Genomic DNA, 20000 nt, shown 5'->3' with positions numbered 1-20000 from the left:
AGCGCCATCCAATGAATTTGGAGGCATTTGCTTGTACTCAAGCAGACAACATGTTTCTGTACCCTTCAGAATACATTCTACTGCTGCTGTCAGCAGTTACATCATCAATTAAAACATGTTAGCTAGTTCTAGTGGCAGATATACATGCCCAAACCAGATCCTTTTTTCTCTAAACTTTCCTCTTCAGTCACTCTGGTACATGATCATATTCATCTCCTCTGTCCACAAGACCTTTTTCCAGACCTCTGCAGGCTTTTTAGGTAATTTTATCAAACTGTCACCTGACCGTCCTTTCTGAGGGGAACTAGTGGTTTGCACCTTGCAGTGAAGCGTCTGTAGTTCTGCTGGTGAGGTATTGTGTGGATGGTCTCTGACACATTGACGCCTGCCTCCTGGAGAGGGTTCCTGATCTGTGGGACAGTTGTTTTGGGGTTTTCTTAATCATGGTGAGCATCCTTCAGTCATCCACTGTAGAAGTCTTCCTTGGACTACCAGCCTGTTTGTGATTGCTGAGCTCAGCAGAGCTTTTGTTCTTTTTAATGATGTTCCAAACTTTTGATTTTAGTCCAAAGTTTTGGATTTCAGCCTCATAGCTTCCTTGACTTTCATTGCTGTGGCTATCCTGCCTTAAGCTCAGGAACCTAGTTTCTATTGGAAGCCAGCTGTTTGAAGTCAATTGCAGTGAAGTGCTGTCAATCTCCAGTGGGAGGGTCTGACACTATCCTGCCCGGAATTTAACTCCTGCTCACCCTGGACCACGACCTTGGACCAGGACTGATACATTTGGGATTGAGTGGTGAAGCTTGTCTGGTCATTAACTGATCGTCAGGTGGGCTGCTACCCTGCTAGTCATCAGCAATTACAGAATCTGCATTTACTTTGTGACGATCACAGCGACAGCCTCTGCGACAGACTCCTGACACGAAGACAAAGGAGTCTATCTGTGGAGTCCATCGAGGAAGGCCATACTACTAAGTATTTTTATTCTATTTGTTACTACTCTTGAGTGTATTAAGCGCTACCTACATATTGTATTGCCCACAAATCCTCTCTCTCTATACCGGCAAATATCACACTGTGCTTCCTCCCCATTCCTGTTATTTCATCTATCAGAAGGACACATACAGTTGTGGTCAGAAGTTTACATACACTTGTAAAGAACATGTATGTCACGGCAGTCTTGAGTTTCCAATCATTTCTACAACTCTTATTTTTCTGTGATGGATTGATTGGAGCACATACTTCTTTGTCACAAAAAACATTCATGAAGTTTGGTTCTTTTATGAATTTATTATGGGTCTTCTGAAAATGTGACAAAATCTGCTGAATATACAAAATATACATACAGCACCTTGAATTATCAAATTTGGTGATGTAGAAAGTTGTGTCAATCAAATTTGCTTTGTGGCCTCTTAACTTCTTATGAGTGATAATGATTGACTACAGCTGGTGACATATTTCAGCCCATTTAAATAGGGCTCATTTGATACACTCATTACACTCAGCCAAAAACGCTACAATGGGAAAGTCTAAGGAGCTCAGCACGGATCTGAAAAAGTGCATCATTGACTTGAACAAGTCAGGAAAGTCACTTGGAGCCATTTCAAAGCAGCTACAGGTCCCAAGATCAACTGTGCAAACAATTGTTTGTAAGTATAAAATGCATGGCACAGTTGTCACTGCCACAATCAGGAAGAAAACGCAAGCTATCACCTGCTGCTGAGAGAAAATTGGTCAGGATGGTCAAGAGTCAACCAAGAACCACCAAAAAGCAGGTCTGCCATGAATTAGAAGCTGCTGGAACACAGGTGTCAGTGTCCACAGTGAAGCGTGTTCGCCATGGGTTGAGAGGCTGCCATGCAAGAAGGAAGCCGTTGCTCCAGAAGCGGCACCTTAAGGCTCGACTGAAGTTTGCTGCTGATCACATGGACAAAGAAAAGGCCTTCTAGAGGAAAGTTCTGTGGTCAGATGAAACAAAAATTGAGCTATTTGGCCACAATGACCAGAAATATGTTTGGAGGAGAGAAGGTGAGGTCTTTCACCCCAAGAACACCATACCTACTGTCAAGCATGGTGGTGGTAGTATTATGCTCTGGGCCTGTTTTGCTGCCAGTGGAACTGGTGCTTTACAGAAAGTAAATGGAATAATGAAGAAGGAGGATTACCTCCAAATTCTTCAGGAAAACCTAAAATTATCAGCCAGAAGGTTGGGTCTTGGACGTAGTTGGGTGTTCCAACAGGACAATGACCCCAAACACACATCAAACGTGGTAAAGGAATGGCTAAATCAGGCTAGAATTAAGGTCTTAGAATGGCCTTCACAAAGTCCTGACTTAAACCCCATCGAGGACATGTGGAGTCTGCTGAAGAAACAAGTCTGTGTCAGAAAGCCAACGAATTTAGTTGAACTGCACCGATTCTGTCAAGAGGAGTGGGCAAAGATTCAACCAGAAGCTTGCCAGAAGCTTGTGGATGGCTACCAAAAGCGTCTAATTGAGGTGAAAATGGCCAAGGGACATTTAACCAAATATTAGCATTGCTGTATGTATATTTTTGACCCAGCAGATTGTCACATTTTCAGAAGACCCATAATAAATTCATAAAAGAACCAAACTTCATGAATGTTTTTTGTGACAAAGAAGTATGTGCTCCAATCAATCCATCACAGAAAAATAAGAGTTGTAGAAATGATTGGAAACTCAAGACTGCCATGACATACATGTTCTTTACAAGTGTATGTAAACTTCTGACCACAACTGTAGATGCTACACCTCCACTCGCAACCCTTCCAATCTCATCTACCCACCATGCTCAACTGACCACGACCTCACTGTCATGGGAGGACTTTGGAACTGCCAATCGGCTGTCTAGAAAGCAGAGGCTATCTCAGCTTACGCCTGCTTCATTTCCCTCCACTTCCTTGCTCTCACAGAGACATAGATTACACCGGAAAACACAGCTACTCCGGCAGCCCTCTCTGATGCCTACTCCTTTTCTCATTCCCCTAGACTCTCTGGTCGAGGAGGAGGAACAGGACTCCTCATCTCACCTAAGTGGTCACATAATGTCCTTCCCCTGTCACACCTGTCTATATCCACCTTTGAATTCCATGCTGTTTCTGTCACCTCCCTTGTTAAACTTCACATTGTTGTTGTCTATCGTCCACCAGGTCAGGTCAGCTTGGCCACTTCTTAGATGAGATGGATGTCCTTCTCAGCTTCTTCCCTGAGGACAGTACACCGCTCTCACTACTGGTAGACTTCAACATCCAGTCGGAGAAGCTTCACACGTCTGGAGCACTTGACCTTCTCTCCTCCTTCGACCTTACCCTGTCCCACTCTCCTCCGACTCATAAGGCGGGCAATCAGCTTGACCTTGTCTTCATCAGATCCTCCCATACCTCCAACCTTACTGTTACACCTCTTCTGGTCATCATTTTGTATCCTTCTCCCTTCCCCTCAAATCCTCCCAGTCAGTCTCTACCCACACTGTACCCTCTCCCTCACCGCTCTCTCTTCCTCTCTTATCCTCCCTACCCTCTGTCTTATCCTCCCTCTCTCTCACCCTCTGTTGAATCCTTCTCCCTTCTTTTTTTCTTACATATGTTTTTAAGGGCATTTCTGCTTTATTGGGGATAGAGACAGTTTCCCAGGTCCTCCACACCACTCTCTCTCACCTTGACAGGCAGAAGGGGGGCTATGTGAGAATGCTGTTTATAGACTACAGCTCAGCGTTCAATACCATAGTCCCCATCAGACTGGCTGATAAGATGATTGGTTTAGGACTGAACATTCCCCTGTGTGCCTGGATCCTGGACTTTCTGACGGCCAGGCCACAGGTGGTCAGGGTGGGTAGACACACCTCCAGCTCACTCACACTGAGCACAGGGTCCCCCCAGGGCTGTGTCCTTAGTCCCCTCCTCTACTCCCTGTACACCCACGACTGTGTGGCTAAGTCCAGCGAAAACTCCATCATTAAGTTTGCGGACGACACGGTCGTGGTGGGGCTGATCTCAGACAACAATGAGAAAGGCTACCTGGACGAGGTGGCGGACCTGTCACTCTGGTGTCAGGAGAACAGCCTCATCCTGAATGTCTCCAAGACAAAAGAGCTGATTGTGGACTTCGGGAGAGCACAACAACTAAGGGCCTACACACCGCTGGACATCGGTGGGACTGCTGTGGACAGGGTGAGCAGTTTTAAATACCTGGGAGTCCACATCTCAGAAGACCTGACCTGGACTACCCACATCAGTTCTCTGGTGGGAAAGGCAAGGCAGCGCCTGTTCCATCTCAGGCAGCTGAGGAAATTCAGAGTCTCCCGGAGGATCCTTCAGTCCTTCTACTCTGGAGCTGTGTAGAGCATCCTGGCTGGCAACATCACCGTCTGGTACGGTAACAGCACGGCCCAGGACAGGCGAGCTCTGCAAAGGGTGGTACCCCTGGCAGAAAAAACCATGGGAGCTCCAACCCCCCCTCTCCATGTCCTGTACACCAGGAGGTGTAGGACCAGAGCCTACAGGATTATGAAGGACCCTCACCACCCGAAACATGGACTGTTCCAGCCGCTGCGGTCAGGAAAACGCCTCCGCTGTCATGCAGCAAGAACAGAGAGGCTAAGGCTCTTCCCCCACGCCATCAGAATCATCAACGATGACCCCACCAGTGCCCCCCTCAAGTCACTCACACACGCACTGTCATCATAACACATATGCACACACATAATCATCCATCTGCTATTTATATTGCTTACTGCTTATACTGTTCATATTGTTTATACAGTTTATACTGTCCATACTGTATATTTTTTAGTACTTCTATTTTTATTTTATTCTATTTTTAAACTTATTGTATTGTTGCACTACTCTGTGGCACTGTCACTTTTGCATTTCACTGTATACTTGTATGAACGTGACAAATAAAGAATCTTGAATCACTCTGCTGAGCTTCCTCCCTCTCCTCTGTTCATTCTTCTGGACCTGTCTGCTGCATTCGACACAGTAAACCACCCGATCCTCTCCACCCTCTCAGAATTGGGCATCTCCGGCTCTGCATTCTCCTGGTTTGTATCCTACCTGGCCGGTCACTCTTACCAGGTGACGTGGAGAGGATCATTGTCCTCTCCACGATCCCTCACCACTGGGGTCCCCCAGGGCTCTGTCCTTGGGCCTTTACTGTTCTCCCTCTATACCAAATCTCTTGGCTCGGTAATTTCCTCACATGGTTTCTCCTACCACAGCTACGCAGATGACACTCAACTTTTTCTCTTTCCACTCTTCTGACTCACAGGTGGCAACACGTGTCTCTGTGTGTCTTGCAGACATTTCTGCTTGGATGTCAGCCCACCACCTCAAGCTCAACCGTAACAAGACTGAGCTGCTCTTCCTCCCAGGGAAAGCCTGCCCTCTCCAAGACTTCTCCATCACAGTAGAGAACTCTACTGTGACCTCCTCCCAGACAGCCAAGAACCTTGGGGTGATCCTTGACAACCACTTATCCTGTGTGGCGAACATCACAGCGACAGAACGCTCCTGTAGATTCTTCTTCTACAACATCAGAAGGATACGTCCATTCCTCACCAGAGAAGCAGCACAACTTTTGGTCCAAACACTTGTGATCTCTCGCCTTGACTACTGCAACGCACTCTTGGCCGGTTTCCCCGCCTCCACCATCAGGCCTCTGCAGCTCATCCAGAACGCTGCCACTCGTCTGGTGTTCAACCTCCCCAAATTCTCCCATGTCACCCCCCTCCTCCCCCTCCTCCGCACCCTCCACTGGCTCCCGGTAGCAACTCACATCAGATTCAAGACCCGGTGCTCGCCTGCCGGGCAGCAAAGGGAACAGCCCCTCCCTACTTGCAAGTAGGGACCCCCCCAAACCCCCCCGGCCTGATCACTCCGCTCTTCCACCTTGGCTGGCCGCCTGGCACCACCGCCTCTACGTGGATGCAGCAGCCGCACTACTCAGTCACGGCTTTTCACTGTCCTGGTGCCCTGCTGGTGGAACAAGCTTCCCACTGCTAGTGATGGCAGTTTGACACTGAAGCTTCGATACGTGCTTCAAACACTGACCAACAATTTTTATCGAAGCACTGCTTCGAAGCTTGCTTCGGACGTCATATATCACGTGACATATGACGTCCGAAGCAGCAACTGCTTCGTTGCCTGAATGAATCACCTGACTGGTTCGCGGTCCAATCAGGTGATTCACTGGCACTGCCTCGTCTCGATTCTGACAGGTGAAAGGTTGCGACAGTTTTGAATTTGAGTGCCTCAACACTTTATAACCGCTCTAAACAATGCACAATTTGTGGATTGTCGTAGTAGGTGCGTTGTTGCTGTTGAGTTGTTGGTATTGCGTTTGTATTCTCTGAGTGTTCTTCTTGTAATCTTTGAGTGTTCCCCATCCCACATAATCACCCCCTGCCATAGTTACACAAACACACCCAACCTATGCCATATTTTCCCCAGCACTCTCTCCTCAATAACACAATACACACATTCATCAATCTTTATTTGTAAATAGAACATGATATTCAGTCTTAGTGTGTGTGTGCATCAAAGAATTTCATCAAAGCAAAGATGCTGTAGCGAACGGCGTGGTAGAGCAGCTTGCCTTAAGCGGGTATCGAACTCGCAATCTTTCGCTTACAAACCGGCCACGCGAGCCACAACACCAAGAGCGGTAACTCCCTTGGCGGAATTGCTAACGGGCCTTTCACAGGGTCGTTACAATACTGTAAATCCAAGGGTGATCAAAGCAAAGATGCTTCAGAACAAAAGATCTTTTCTACAAAAGTAAAGTAGTTTCTCCAACACTGCTCATTGAGGTGTGTGTGTGTTCGTGCGTGCGTGTAATTAAAAGCCTCCTGTCCACCAACTAGCCTGCCTAATTTGACTGCAGCCTTGCACTTCGCCAGGAGAGGTCACTGTAACTGAAGCTTCGAGTAATGAACCCATTTTCGAAACAATTGGCACAAGTGGTTCAGTGCTTCACAAAAGCTTCATTTGCCCATCACTACCCACTGCTGTCAGGACTGCAGTCACTACCAATCTTCCGCAGCAGATTGAAGACCCATCTCTTCAGGTTACATCTTAACAGTCCCTCCCCTAAAGACCTCTTCACCCCTATACAAGTTTCTCTCCTGTTCTTCTAGCATTGTGACTGCCTGCGGCCCTAACCCCTAACCCTGGTCCTAGCATTGATTACTTTCTCTTATGATGACTGATGGATAGATGATTCACTTACTTAAACAAATGTATTTGCTATGTAGTCGCTTTGGATAAAGGCGTCTGTTAAATGCCTTAAATGTAAATGTCATGGACATGTAATTTACATGTCCAAAGAGACATGTAAATTCCATGTCTCTTTGGTCCTCATGTTGACAGACACCAAATGCAAAGCCTAGAATCAATACTAGACATTGACAGCTCTCTTATGCACAAATGATGTGAGGGAACACACCTAACCAGAAACACCTGTCAAGACAATACTTTTGGTGCCCTGAAACTATGTATCAAAAGTGTTGTAATTTCTAAATGGTGACCCTCACCCAATCTGAAAAGACAACACATTGAATCTCTACTTTGACCTCCTAGTAATTGTTTGGTGTCTCACTTCTGGAGGGCGCTGGATGTGTGGCGATGAGAAGAGGCCAAACGCTGTGGAAAAAAGGGACAGAAACCGTTTTCCGAATCATAAGGTGTTTTATTATAAAAGTTGACCTCTACATACGGTGAACAAACTGTCATGTAAAAAATAAAACACAAGCAGACGACAGGAAGGGTGCAGAGCCAGAGTCTTTAGGAGAACAGCCCCCCTCCCCCCCTTAGTTATAGCCTGGCTAGGCTGCAGCATCACACAGTCCTGTGTGACAGTCCGTCCCCCCGTCCCCCCCCCGCTACAGACGTCTATTCTAAAAACAACAACCGAACCAGAACATGAATGTGTAGAAACCAACCACCGTTATGTTACCATGGTGATGGGGAAACATCCCATAATCAAATGACCCCCCCCCCCCCCCTCCCACCCCACCCCAAAGACAGGTAAGTCTCCTAACTCTCTCTCTCTTTCTTTCTCTCTCTCACACACACACACACACGCCGAGCGCGCAAAAGGAGCCAGGACGTTTCAGGTAAGACGTCGTGGGTCAGAACAGGTGTGGGACACTTCAGGTCGCGTCTTTGCACTAGGTGCTTAAAAGGTCAAAAGGTTAAATAAAACGCCACCTTGTGGCGGCCATCTTTAAAACAGGAAGTTAGCGTCTCAGAGCGCCTTCACGAGCGGAGGAGGATGACTGGCGGGGGGTTTCACTGCACGTGTTAACAAGATGAACTGAAAGGCAAATAATACACGCGCACGCACGACACACACGCACCTGGGGGTTGGTTCTCACAGAGCAGGGTCAGTGAGCTAGCCAGCTAGCAACCTACACAGGTCTAAAGGTGTGATTTAGATGTTAGCCTGCTAGCCTCCTACAGGGGTCTACTCTACCTGGGGGTCTACTCTACCTGGGGGTCTACTCTACCTGGGGGTCTACTCTACCTGGGGGTCTACTCTACCTGGGGGTCTACTCTACCTGGGGGTTTACTCTACCTGGGGGTCTACTCTACCTGGGGGTCTACTCTACCTGGGGGTCTACTCTACCTGGGGGTCTACTCTACCTGGGGGTTGTGCAGAGTTAGCGCTTAGCGGTTATCCGTCCGTTAGCTGGCTAGCTCATCGCTGCCCTCTGAGAGACCGCCCTCCATTCTTTAAGTATTCCCGTACAATTCAACAGGCCGCAACACACACGCACACACGCACGCACGCACACACACACACACACACTCTCTCTGTGTCTACTCGTCGTCATCATCTTCATCATCGTCATCCTCCATGTCATCATCATCATCGTCCCCCACAGCTCCCTGGGCAGAGCCAGTTGCTCCTCCATGACTCCTCATGCTGGAGGCCCCAGAGCGATACGCAGCCATGTCCTACACACACACACACACACACACAGTTCACAAAATGGTATCACTATGATGTTGCATGGTGTCACAATAACAGTTTGAGAGGGTATGAGTGTGTGTGTGTGTGTGAGAGTGTGTGTGTAAGTGAGAGAGAGAGTGTGTGAGTGTGTGTGTGTGTATATATGTATATTGTGTGTGAGTGTGTGAGTGTGTATATATGTATATTGTGTGAGTGTGTATATATGTATATTGTGTGTGAGTGTGGGTGTGTATATATGTATATTGTGTGTGAGTGTGTATATATGTATATTGTGTGTGTGTGTATATATGTATATTGTGTGTATATATGTATATTGTGTGTGTGTGTATATATGTATATTGTGTGTGAGTGTGTGTGTGTGTGTGTGTGTGTACCTTGTCGTATTTCTCGCGGAGTTTCAGGGCCTTCTCTTCGTAGGGGAGCTTCTCTGAGGGTCCCAGCTTGGACCACATCTCCCCCAGCTTCTTAGCACACTCTCCTATAGACAGGCCTACACACACACACACACACACACACACACACACACACACACACACACACACTATTAATATACACTCTCCTATAGACAGACTGCTCGTTAACGCAAATATCTAATCAGCCAATCACATGGCAGCAACTCAATGCATTTAGGCATGTAGACATGGTCAAGACCACCTGCTGAAGTTCAAACCGAGCATCAGAATGGTGAAGAAAGGAGATTTAAGTGACTTTGAACGTGGCATGGTTGTTGGTGCCAGACAGCTGGTCTGAGTCTTTCAGAAACTGCTGATCTACTGGGATTTTCACACACAACCATCTGTAGGGTTTACAGAGAATGGTCTGAAAAAGAGAAAATATCCAGTGAGCGGCAGTTCTCTGGGTGAAAATACCTTGTTGATGCCAGAGGTCAGAGGAGAATGACCAGACTGGTTCAAGATGATAGAAAGGCAACAGTAACTCAAATAACCACTCGTTACAACCAAGGTATGCAGAAGACCATCTCTGAATGTACAACATGTCGAACCTTGAAGCAGATGGGCTACAGCAGCAGAAGACCACACCGGGTGCCACTCCTGTCAGCTAAGAACAGGAAACTGAGGCTACAATTCGCACAGGCTCACCAAAATTGGACAATAGAAGATTGGAAAACGTTGCCTGGTCTGATGAGTCTTGATTTCTACTGTGACATTCAGAATTTGGCGTAAACAACATGAAAGCATGGATCCATCCTGCCTTGTATCAACGGTTCAGGCTGGTGGTGGTGGTGTAATGGTGTGGGGGATATTTTCTTGGCACTTTGGGCCCCTTAGTACCAATTGAGCATTAAGCATTGAGCATTGTGTCATTCTGAGGGATTGTGTGTGGATTGATGGCAAATTCTTTTAATTTAATCCATTTTAAATTGAGTTTATAACAACAAAATGTGGAAATGAAGGGGTCTGAATACTTTCTGAAAACACTGTATATAAACACACACACACACACTGCATTCAGAAAGTATTCAGGCCCCTTCACTTTTTCCACATTGTGGGTTAGGGTTAGGGTTAAGGCTGAAACCCTAACCCTAGGGTTTCAGCCTATTCAATTCATTTTTTCCCTCATCAATCTACACACAATACCCCATAATGACAAAGCCAAAACAGGTTTTTACAAATGTTTGTTAATTTATTAAAAATAAAAAACTTAAATATCACATTTACAAATTAAGTATTCAGACCCTTTACTCAGTACTTTGTTGAAGCACCTTTGGCAGCGATTATAGCCTCAAGTCTTCTTGGGTATGAAGCTACAATCTTGGCACACCTGTATTTGGGGAGTTTCTCCCATTCTTCTCTGCAGATCCTCTCAAGCTCTGTCAGGTTGCATGGGGAGCGTCGGTGCACAGCTATTTTCAGGTCTCTCCAGAGATGTTGGATCGGGTTCAAGTCCGGGCTCTGGCTGGTCCACTGAAGGACATTTCAGAGACTTGTCCTGAAGCCACTCCTGCGTTGTCTTCGCTGTGTGCTCAGGGTCGTTGTCCTGTTGGAAGGTGAACCTTCGCCCCAGTCTGAGGTCCTGAGCGCTCTGGAGCAGGTTTTCATCAAGGATCACTCTGTACTTTGCTCCGTTCAACTTTCCCTCCAGCCTGACTAGTCTCCCAGTCCCTGCCACTGAAAAACATCCCCACAGCATGATGCTGCCCCCACCATGCTTCACCGTAGGGATGGTATTGGCCAGGTGATGAGCGGTGCCTGGTTTCCTCCAGACGTGACGTTTGGCCAGAGGATCTTGTTTCTCATGGTCTGAGAGTCCTTTTGAAAACTCCAAGCAGACTGTCATGTGCTTTTTACTGAGGAGTAGCTTCCGTCTGGCCACTCTACCATAAAGGCCTGATTGGTGGAGTGCTGCAGAGATGGTTGTCCTTCTGGAAGGTTCTCCCATCTCCACAGAGGAACTCTGGAGCTCTGTCAGAGTGACCATTGGGTTCTTGGTCACCTCCCTGACGATGGCCCTTCTCCCCCTATTGCTCAGTTTGGCCGGGCGGCGAGCTCTAGGAAGAGTCTTGGTGGTTCCAAACTTCTTCCATTTAAGAATGATGGAGGCTACTGTGTTCTTGGGGACTTTCAATACTGCAGAATTATTTTCGTACCCTTCCCCAGATCTGTGCCTCGACACAATCCTGTCTCGGAGGTCTACGGACAATTCCTTCGACCTCATGGCCTGGTTTTTGCTCTGACATGCACTGTCAACTGTGGGACCTTATATAGACAGGTGTGTGCTGTTTCAAATCATGTCCAATCAATTGAATTTACCACAGCTGGACTCCAGTCAAGTCGTAGAAACATCTCAAGGATGATCAATGGAAACAGGATGCACCTGAGCTCAATTTCGAGTGTCATAGCAAAGGGTCTGAATACTTATGTAAATATGATAGTTCCGTTTTTAATTTTTAATAAATTAGCAAATATTTCTAAACCTGTATTGTATGTCATTATGGGGTATTGTGTGTAGATTGATGAGGAAAAAAATGTTTTTTTAGAATAAGGCTGTAACATAACAAAATGTGGAAAAAGTGAAGGTCTGAATACTTTCTGAATGCACTGTATATACACACACACACACACCATTAATATCTACATACACACCATTAATATCTACACACACCATTAATATCTACATACACACCATTAATATCTACACACACACACACCATTAATATCTACACACACGCCATTAATATCTACACACACACGCCATTAATAAACACATACACACACCATTAATATCTACACACGTACACACCATTAATACACACACACACACACAATTAATAAACACACACACACACACACACACACCATTAATTCTCTCTCTCACTCACACACACACCATTAATACACACTCAAATCGAATGGGAAACTGGGGGGGCTGAGGTAGTACACACACACACACACACACACACCTGGGCACTCCTGCTTCACTGTCGGACGGAACTCAGCGTTGAAGACGAAGAAGGCAGACCTGGGAGACAGAGTTACAACACGGTCAGAGTGTGTGTGTGTTGTCAGGTACTGTGTGTGTGTGTGTGTGTCTCTCACGGGGGTCGTGTGTGTGTGTGTGTGGTGTGTGTCTGTATGTAACGTGTGTGTGTGTCTCACGGGGTTGTGTGTGTCTGTATGTAACGTGTGTGTGTGGTGTGTGTCTGTATGTAACGTGTGTGTGTGTGTCTCACAGGGGTTGTGTGTGTCTGTATGTAACGTGTGTGTGTGTCTCACGGGGTTGTGTGTGTCTGTATGTAACGTGTGTGTGTGTCTCACGGGGTTGTGTGTGTCTGTATGTAACGTGTGTGTGTGTCTCACGGGGGTCGTGTGTCTGTATGTAACGTGTGTGTGTGTGTGTCTCACGGGGGTCGTGTGTGTGTGGTGTGTGTCTGTATGTAACGTGTGTGTGTGTGTGTCTCACGGGGGTCGTTTGGGTGCGTTGGGGTCCTTGAACTTCTTCCCGGCACGTTTGCTTCCTTTAGGAGGGATGTAGGTTTTCATCTCTCTGTTGTAGCGGAGCTTGTCGGCCATCGCCATGTCCTCAAAACGCTTCTTATCAGGGGGGGACAGGGCCTGCACACACACACACACACACACACACACACACACACACACACACACACACACACACACACAGGTGAGAGAGAGGGAGGGGAGTTTTCTACAACAGACATCTCTAAATTATCTTCTGATGTATCAATGTTTTTGTACACACACACACACACACACACACACACACACACACACACACACACACAGCAGTGTTTACCCTCCATCTCTCGGAGCATTTCTTGGAGAACTCAGCGAAGTTGACGGGGATCTCTGGGCTCTTCCTCCGGTGCTCCTCGCGGCAGGTCTGGACGAAGTAGGCGTACGCCGACATACGACCTTTAGGCTTGTTCACGTCCTTCCCCATGGTGACACCTACACACACACACACACACACACACAGGGACGCAGACACACACACACACACAGCGACAGTGAAAAATCCCATTTTAAAACGACCTCTGAGTGAAGATATCTCGCTTTGAATGCCCTGATCATTAGTCAAAAGTATTGGGACAGGGCCGGGTCTATGGTAGTCAAAAGTATTGGGACAGGGCCGGGTCTATGGTAGTCATAAGTTTTGGGACAGGGCCGGGTCTATGGTAGTCATAAGTATTGGGACAGGGCCGGGTCTATGGTAGTCATAAGTATTGGGACAGGGCCGGGTCTATGGTAGTCATAAGTATTGGGACAGGGCCGGGTCTATGGTAGTCAAAAGTATTGGGACAGGGCCGAGTCTATGGTAGTCATAAGTATTGGGACAGGGCCGGGTCTATGGTAGTCATAAGTATTGGGACAGAGACACGTTACTAATGTAAACAATAAACAATCCTGTAACGGGACGTTAGCTAGCAGATGTGTTTCTACTGGGACATTTAATACATATTTATACATTTTCTATCTAGTACAATTAATGACACTTCAATTGACGGTTATTAAAAGTCAAATAAAACAGTCGGTAGTCTAAGACTGGACCAGCGTCAGTGAGTGTACCGACCGACTAGCCCCGCTAGCTTAGCATAGCCCCAGCTGCGTACACAGGCTCGCCGCTAGCCACCTAGCATGCTACCAGACAATAGGCCCTCCATTTGCTTCCCGCCCAATGCAGTGAACCCATCCCCCAGCGCTAGCCTGCTAGCCTGCTAGCTCCCCTCTCTCAGCGCTACCAACGCATCCCAGCCCAGTCGGAGGCTAACGCCGCTAGCTCTCTGATTACAGGGTGAAATAGACGTCTTTCCAGCCGGCGAAGAGCGGCTGAAGGCCGACCTGAAGGCTGAGACACCGCGGCTCCGGGACCAGGCTAACTCGGCTAGCCACTTCAAAGTACAAGCTAAACTAACCCGCTGGAGGACGCGGCAACATTGTTGGACCACATTCGACTACTTTTACCTCAAATGAGAACAAAGCTGCTGTTCGCTGCTATTGGTATTGGAGTTGAATCATTTCACACTTACGTTCCCCGGACAGATAACGGCTTTAGACTCGGTTAACGGGAGCACGTTGTGTTGTTGTGGTCGGTTAGCGGTGCTATGCTAGCGGTAACAACGGCGGACTGCGGTAGACTGACAAGGGACGCGGTGCCAAGCCCGAATCTGATTGGTGCCCCCGTCTGTCATTCAGACGAAAGGGGGCGGGGTTTCTCGTATCTGATTGGTGCCCCCGTCGGTCATTCAGACGAAAGGGGCGGGGGGACCCTCGTATCTGATATTTGATTGGTGGGTTAGGTGGAGCCGTTTTAATACCGGGGAAGGCCCGGTTCCATTCAAATCCAACACCGTTTTATTGGTCATTTACACAATATACACGATGCAGCGGAATGAAACTCCTCAACAACACAACAATCAAACTATTACAATTAACAATGTTGTAATAATAATAATAATAATAATAATAACAATAATAACAATAATAATACAAGAAGAAAAACTATAACAATAACAATAGGTGTCCCAAAATAGCTGCAGAAAAACTCAACAATTAGTAAGTGCGTGCATGTGTGTGTGTTCATACAGGGTATTTGTGTGTGTTCATACAGGGTATTTGTGTGTGTGTGTGTGTGAGAGAGATCAAATCTGATTGAAGTTACATTCGGTTTTTAAACCGGGTACCGGGGGGTGTGAGCTGGGAGCCTCGCCTCAAAACGCTGTGACGGTTACAGAGTTAACGGCGTTTTTACGGCGTTATTTCTGGGCCAACATTCTGTGTGTGTGAAGGGATATTTGCCGGTACCGTGTCCGTTTAGAGTTTACACTTTGACCACCTCACCTGTACCGAGGGGACTTCTAAAGATAACGACCTGTTACTGAACCGTTCAACACGCTGCTTGGTTCACCGGTATTCACCCTTATGAGCCGCAGGTGCAGTTGGATTTCCGTTAATGCGTTAAATGAGCCGGTCGCTCCGCCCCGGTAAACGGTGCAGACTAATCCAACACCACCGGAGCTCTGTTTCCGTGTCCTCCTGGGATTCCGTCAGCGGACCGACAAATACCGACTTTGTTCAACAAGGTGAAGATTCAGATCATCGTTGATTTCTGTCTCTGTCCCGCAGACTGAATGAAGGCGGAGACATTTCTACCGGCAGTAACGGAGCCTCGTCGCTCCCCGGTGTGACGGTTACCGGAGACTCGGACGGACGGAACCAACCGGATGTTGTTGTCGGTGTGCGGACCGTTTGAACCGTTTTAGCGCGAGCCTGTCTGCTCCGTGATCAAGTCAACTTCTTCACTCCCGTCAATGTTTACGGTAATAGCAGCTAACGGAGTCCCAGGTTACGGTTAGTCGGTACCGAATGGAGTCGTTTCTGGAACATTTCCGGGAGAGGAGTGAAGTGGTAAGTTACTAAGTTACCCTGGTGCTCTGCATGCGGGCTAGGGTAGTGTGTGTGTGTGTGTGTGTGTGTGTGTGTGTGTGTGTGTGTGTGTGTGTGTGTGTGTGTGTTTACAGGACTATAGCGTGTTTAGGACTATGGTGTTTAGTACTATAGGGGGTTTAGGACTAGGGTGTTTAGGACTAGGGTTCTTAGGACTAGGGTGTTTAGGACTAGGGTGTTCAGGACTATAGGGTGTTCAGGGCTATAGGGTGTTCAGGACTATAAGGTGTTTAAGGCTATAGGGTGTTTAGGACTATAGGGTATTTAGGGCTATAGTGTATTTAGGACTATAGGGTGCTTAGGGCTGTAGAATGTTTAAGACTATAGGGTGTTGAGAACTATAGTGTGTTTAGGACTAGGGTGTTCAGTACTAGGGTGTTTAGGGCTATAGGGTGTTCAGGACTATAGGGTGTTCATGACTAGGGTGTTTAGGGCTATAGGGTGTTTAGGACTAGGGTGTTTAGGGCTATAGGGTGTTCAGGACTATAGGGTGTTCATGACTAGGGTGTTTAGGACTATAGGATGTTTAAGGCTATAGGGTGTTTAGGGCTATAGGGTGTTGAGGACTAGGGTGTTTAGGACTATAGGGTGTTTAGGGCTATAGTCTGTTTAGGACTATAGAGTGTTGAGGACTATAGTGTGTTGAGGACTAGGGTGTTTAGGACTAGGGTGTTTAGGACTAGGGTGTTCAGGACTAGGGTGTTTAGGGCTGTAGGGTGTTTAGGGCTATAGGGTGTTTAGGACTGGGGTGTTCAGGACTAGGGTGTTCAGGGCTATAGGGTGTTCAGGACTAGGGTATTTAGGACGATAGGGTGTTGATGACTATAGGGTGTTCAGGACTATAGTGTGTTTAGGACTAGGGTGTTCAGGACTTATTTATTTATTCTCATGAACAGTTTCCAGCCGTAGACGGAATGAATGAATGAATGAATGATATATATATCCATATCTGGACAGATTAACTAGACTAACTTGTCTGTCTGTCTGTCTCTCTTCCAGGAACAGGAGTGGCTGCGTGACGTGTTTGTGTTTGTGAGGGACAGGCTGGTCCCTGTGCTGGGTGCCTCCCCCTCCTCCCCCCCCTCCCCTGAACAGCTGACCCTGGCCCTGGTGGACAGAGTGGAGCGGTCCGTGGGTTCATCAGCCCAGATGCTGCCCCTCAGCTACAGGTGGTGGGGGCGGGTGGGGGCGGGGGGTGGGGGCGGGGCAGGGGGGCGGGTGGGGGCGGGGCGGGGGGGGATGACTCATCAATCTGTTTGGTCAAATTTAGCTCTAATTATAGATGTTTTAATTGAAAAAAAAAAACACTGACTGTTCAGGTTAGCAACGCTGGCAGGGTTGTCATAGTTACTGTGTGTGATTTTTTTTTCCATAATCCCTCCTGTTCTTGTTGGCAGGTTGGTCTCCGTGTCGGAGTTGGTTACCAGGCAACGCAGCCCCTGCTGTAGTCACCTGACCTGGTCCACCTATCAGCACAGAGAATGGGTCCAGGAGGCAGAGCAAGCTCTGCCCAATCACAAGGCTCTGCAGCGTGACAACCTACTGCTGATTGGCTGTCTAAGTGGTGGGAGGAGCTCTGAGGGGTCATGTGATGGGGCGTGGCGTGTGAGGGACACCAGCGGGAGCATGCACTGTGAGGTGTGTGTGGAGTGTGTGGAGTGTGTGTGAGTGCGCGCGCGTGTGAATTATTAATTAAACAAATTATAATCTCTCTCTCTCTTCTCCAGCTCCTGAGCCCCTCCCCCCACTGGCTGGGTCTTCCTCTGCTGTTCCCCAGCTGGAACTACATCCCCCAGCATGCACTGGGGCAGGACCAGGAAGAGCCAGGGTACTTGGAGCTGATTGGCTGCCCCCTCCTGCTGACCTCTGACCCTGGAGGAGGGGTCAACCTCTGCACGGCCGTGGGGGTCAGACACGCTGACACACTCCTACAGCACAGGTGTGTGTGTGTGTGTGTGTGTGTGTGTGTGTGTGTGTGTGTGTGTGTGTAACATCTGTGTGTGTATAACATGTGTGTGTGTGTGTATAACGTGTGTGTGTGTGTGTGTGTGTGTATAACGTGTGTGTGTGTGTGTGTGTGTGTGTGTGTGTGTGTGTGTTAGGGCTCCAGGCCTGCGTGTCCAGGTGTACGGGGAAGTGTGTGGAGTCTGCCCCCTGCTGGACATCGTTGGGAAATCCTTCTTCTGCATGCGTCTGAGAGAGGGAGAACACACACTTCCACTACTGGTCACGGTGAGGTGTGTGTGTGTGTGTCTGGGGTGGGATAGTGTGCATGAGAGAGATATGTGTGATGGAAAATCATCCCTCTCTCTCCCCCTCCCCCCCTAGGAGCCAGAGTGCCTGTTCTGGAGGCAGTGTGTGTGTGTGGGTCAGAGTGTGTGTGTGTCTGGGCTGCGTGTGTGTGTGGTGAGGGGCTGGTCTGGGAACAGAGTTCTGTGTGTGACCAAACAGTCCAGCCTCTCTCTGATCTCAGACCAGTCCAACACACACACACACACACCTACACACAACCACACACACAGACACACAGACACACAGACACACACAACCACACACACACCCACACTTGGGGAAGAAAGCCCCCCTCCTGTGATGGAGACCCAGACGTCTGGACCCCAGAGACCCCAGAGAGACGCACATCCAGATCCCGGTCACTCTCTCATCCCCCCCCCACTGAAGACCAAGACCTCCAAGATCATCAGCTACAAGGTGAGGTGTGTGTGTGTGTGTGTGTGTGTGTGTGTGTGTGTGTGTGTGTGTGTGTGTGTGTGTGTGTGTGTGGAACTGAAGGGGCTAAACGTGGGATAGTTACTGAACTGGGGGCTTTGCCTGCTGGAATGTTAGTTAGCTAGTTAGGGCTGGAATGTTAGTTAGCTAGTTAGGGCTGGAATGTTAGTTAGCTAGTTAGGGCTGGAATGTTAGTTAGCTAGTTAGGGCTGGAATGTTAGTTAGCTAGTTAGGGCTGGAATGTTAGTTAGCTAGTTAGGGCTGGAATGTTAGTTAGCTAGTTAGGGCTGGAATGTTAGTTAGCTAGTTAGGGCTAACTGTACTAGCTGGTACTGAAGACCATAGCAGGCTAGCTCGCTCAGTAAGGTAAAGTTGACTGGCATGGCTAGCTCTGGATCTTGTGTTGGCGAGCTGCTAGTTTGGTGGTCCTCTGTGGTCCTCTGTGGTCCTCTCTGGTCCTCTGTGGTCCTCTGTGGTCCTCTCTGGTCCTCTGTGGTCCTCTGATCCTCTGTTGTCCTCCGCGGTCCTCTGTGGTCCTCTGATCCTTTGTGGTCCTCTGTGGTCCTCTGTGGTCCTCTGTGTTCCTCTGTGGTTCTTTATGGTCCTCCGTGGTCCCCTGTGGTCCTGTGGTCCTCTGTGGTCCTCTGTGGTCCTCCGTGGTCCTCTGTGGTCCTCTGTGGTCCTCTGTGGTCCTCTCTGGTCCTCTGTGGTCCTCTGTGGTCCTCCGTGGTCCTCCGTGGTCCTCCGTGGTCCTCCGTGGTCCTCCGTGGTCCTCTGTGGTCCTCCGTGGTCCTCTCTGGTCCTCTGTGGTCCTCTGTGGTCCTCTGTGGTCCTCTCTGGTCCTCGTGTGGTCCTCTCTGGTCCTCCGTGGTCCTCTCTGGTCCTCTGTGGTCCTCTGTGGTCCTCTGTGGTCCTCCGTGGTCCTCTGTGGTCCTCTGTGGTCCTCTCTGGTCCTCTGTGGTCCTCTGTGGTCCTCTGTGGTCTCAGTTGGTAAAGCATGGCTTAGGTTGTGGGTTTGATTCCTTGCTGGGACCATCTATACTGAAACATGGATGAACTCACTGCAATGGAAGCGTCAACTAAATGGCAGATATTATTATTATTATTATTATTATTATTATTATTATTATATATAGTAGCGAACAAACTACTTTGTCATGACTGGCTGATTACCATGGTTTCAGTCCTGACCCCTCCCCCTCCAGGGCGTGGTGACCAGTGTGCTGAGCGCGGGGGCGGGGCTCTACGTGATTGACGGGAAGGTGGGCCTGTGTCTGGCCTATCAGCCGCCGAGGAGGCAGGCCCTGAGGTCAGGGACGGAGGTAGAGGTAAGGGGGGAGGAGGGGAGGGAGGGAGGGAG

General features: G+C 48.3%; 2 protein-coding genes across 2 annotated transcripts; one reads left to right on the top strand and one right to left on the bottom strand.

Annotated features, from left to right (window-relative positions):
- Positions 1 to 8449: 8449 nt before the first annotated feature.
- Positions 8450 to 14598, bottom strand: LOC310824835 (high mobility group protein B2-like). Its single transcript, XM_083698089.1, has 6 exons — positions 14497 to 14598; positions 13263 to 13417; positions 12915 to 13066; positions 12415 to 12473; positions 9368 to 9483; positions 8450 to 8977 (listed from the first exon to the last, which is right to left on the bottom strand). Exons 2-6 carry the CDS (start codon positions 13407 to 13409, stop codon positions 8840 to 8842), a joined length of 612 nt encoding a protein of 203 aa, XP_083554215.1. The 5' UTR covers positions 13410 to 13417; positions 14497 to 14598; the 3' UTR covers positions 8450 to 8839.
- A 2426-nt stretch (positions 14599 to 17024) lies between these two features.
- On the top strand, positions 17025 to 19968 carry ctc1 (CTS telomere maintenance complex component 1; the record flags this gene model as incomplete). The annotated part of the gene is made up of 6 exons (XM_083698088.1): positions 17025 to 17082; positions 17311 to 17551; positions 17641 to 17852; positions 18016 to 18145; positions 18242 to 18622; positions 19846 to 19968. Coding segments are annotated over exons 1-6 (1107 nt in total), but the record flags the coding sequence as incomplete, so codon positions are not given.
- Positions 19969 to 20000: the final 32 nt, after the last annotated feature.

Source organism: Argentina silus (genome assembly GCF_951799395.1).
Source record: "Argentina silus genome assembly, contig: scaffold_336, whole genome shotgun sequence".
Lineage (NCBI taxonomy): Eukaryota > Metazoa > Chordata > Actinopteri > Argentiniformes > Argentinidae > Argentina > Argentina silus.
Note: the sequence above shows the minus strand (reverse complement) of the source record. Positions and strands in the feature narration are given on the sequence as shown.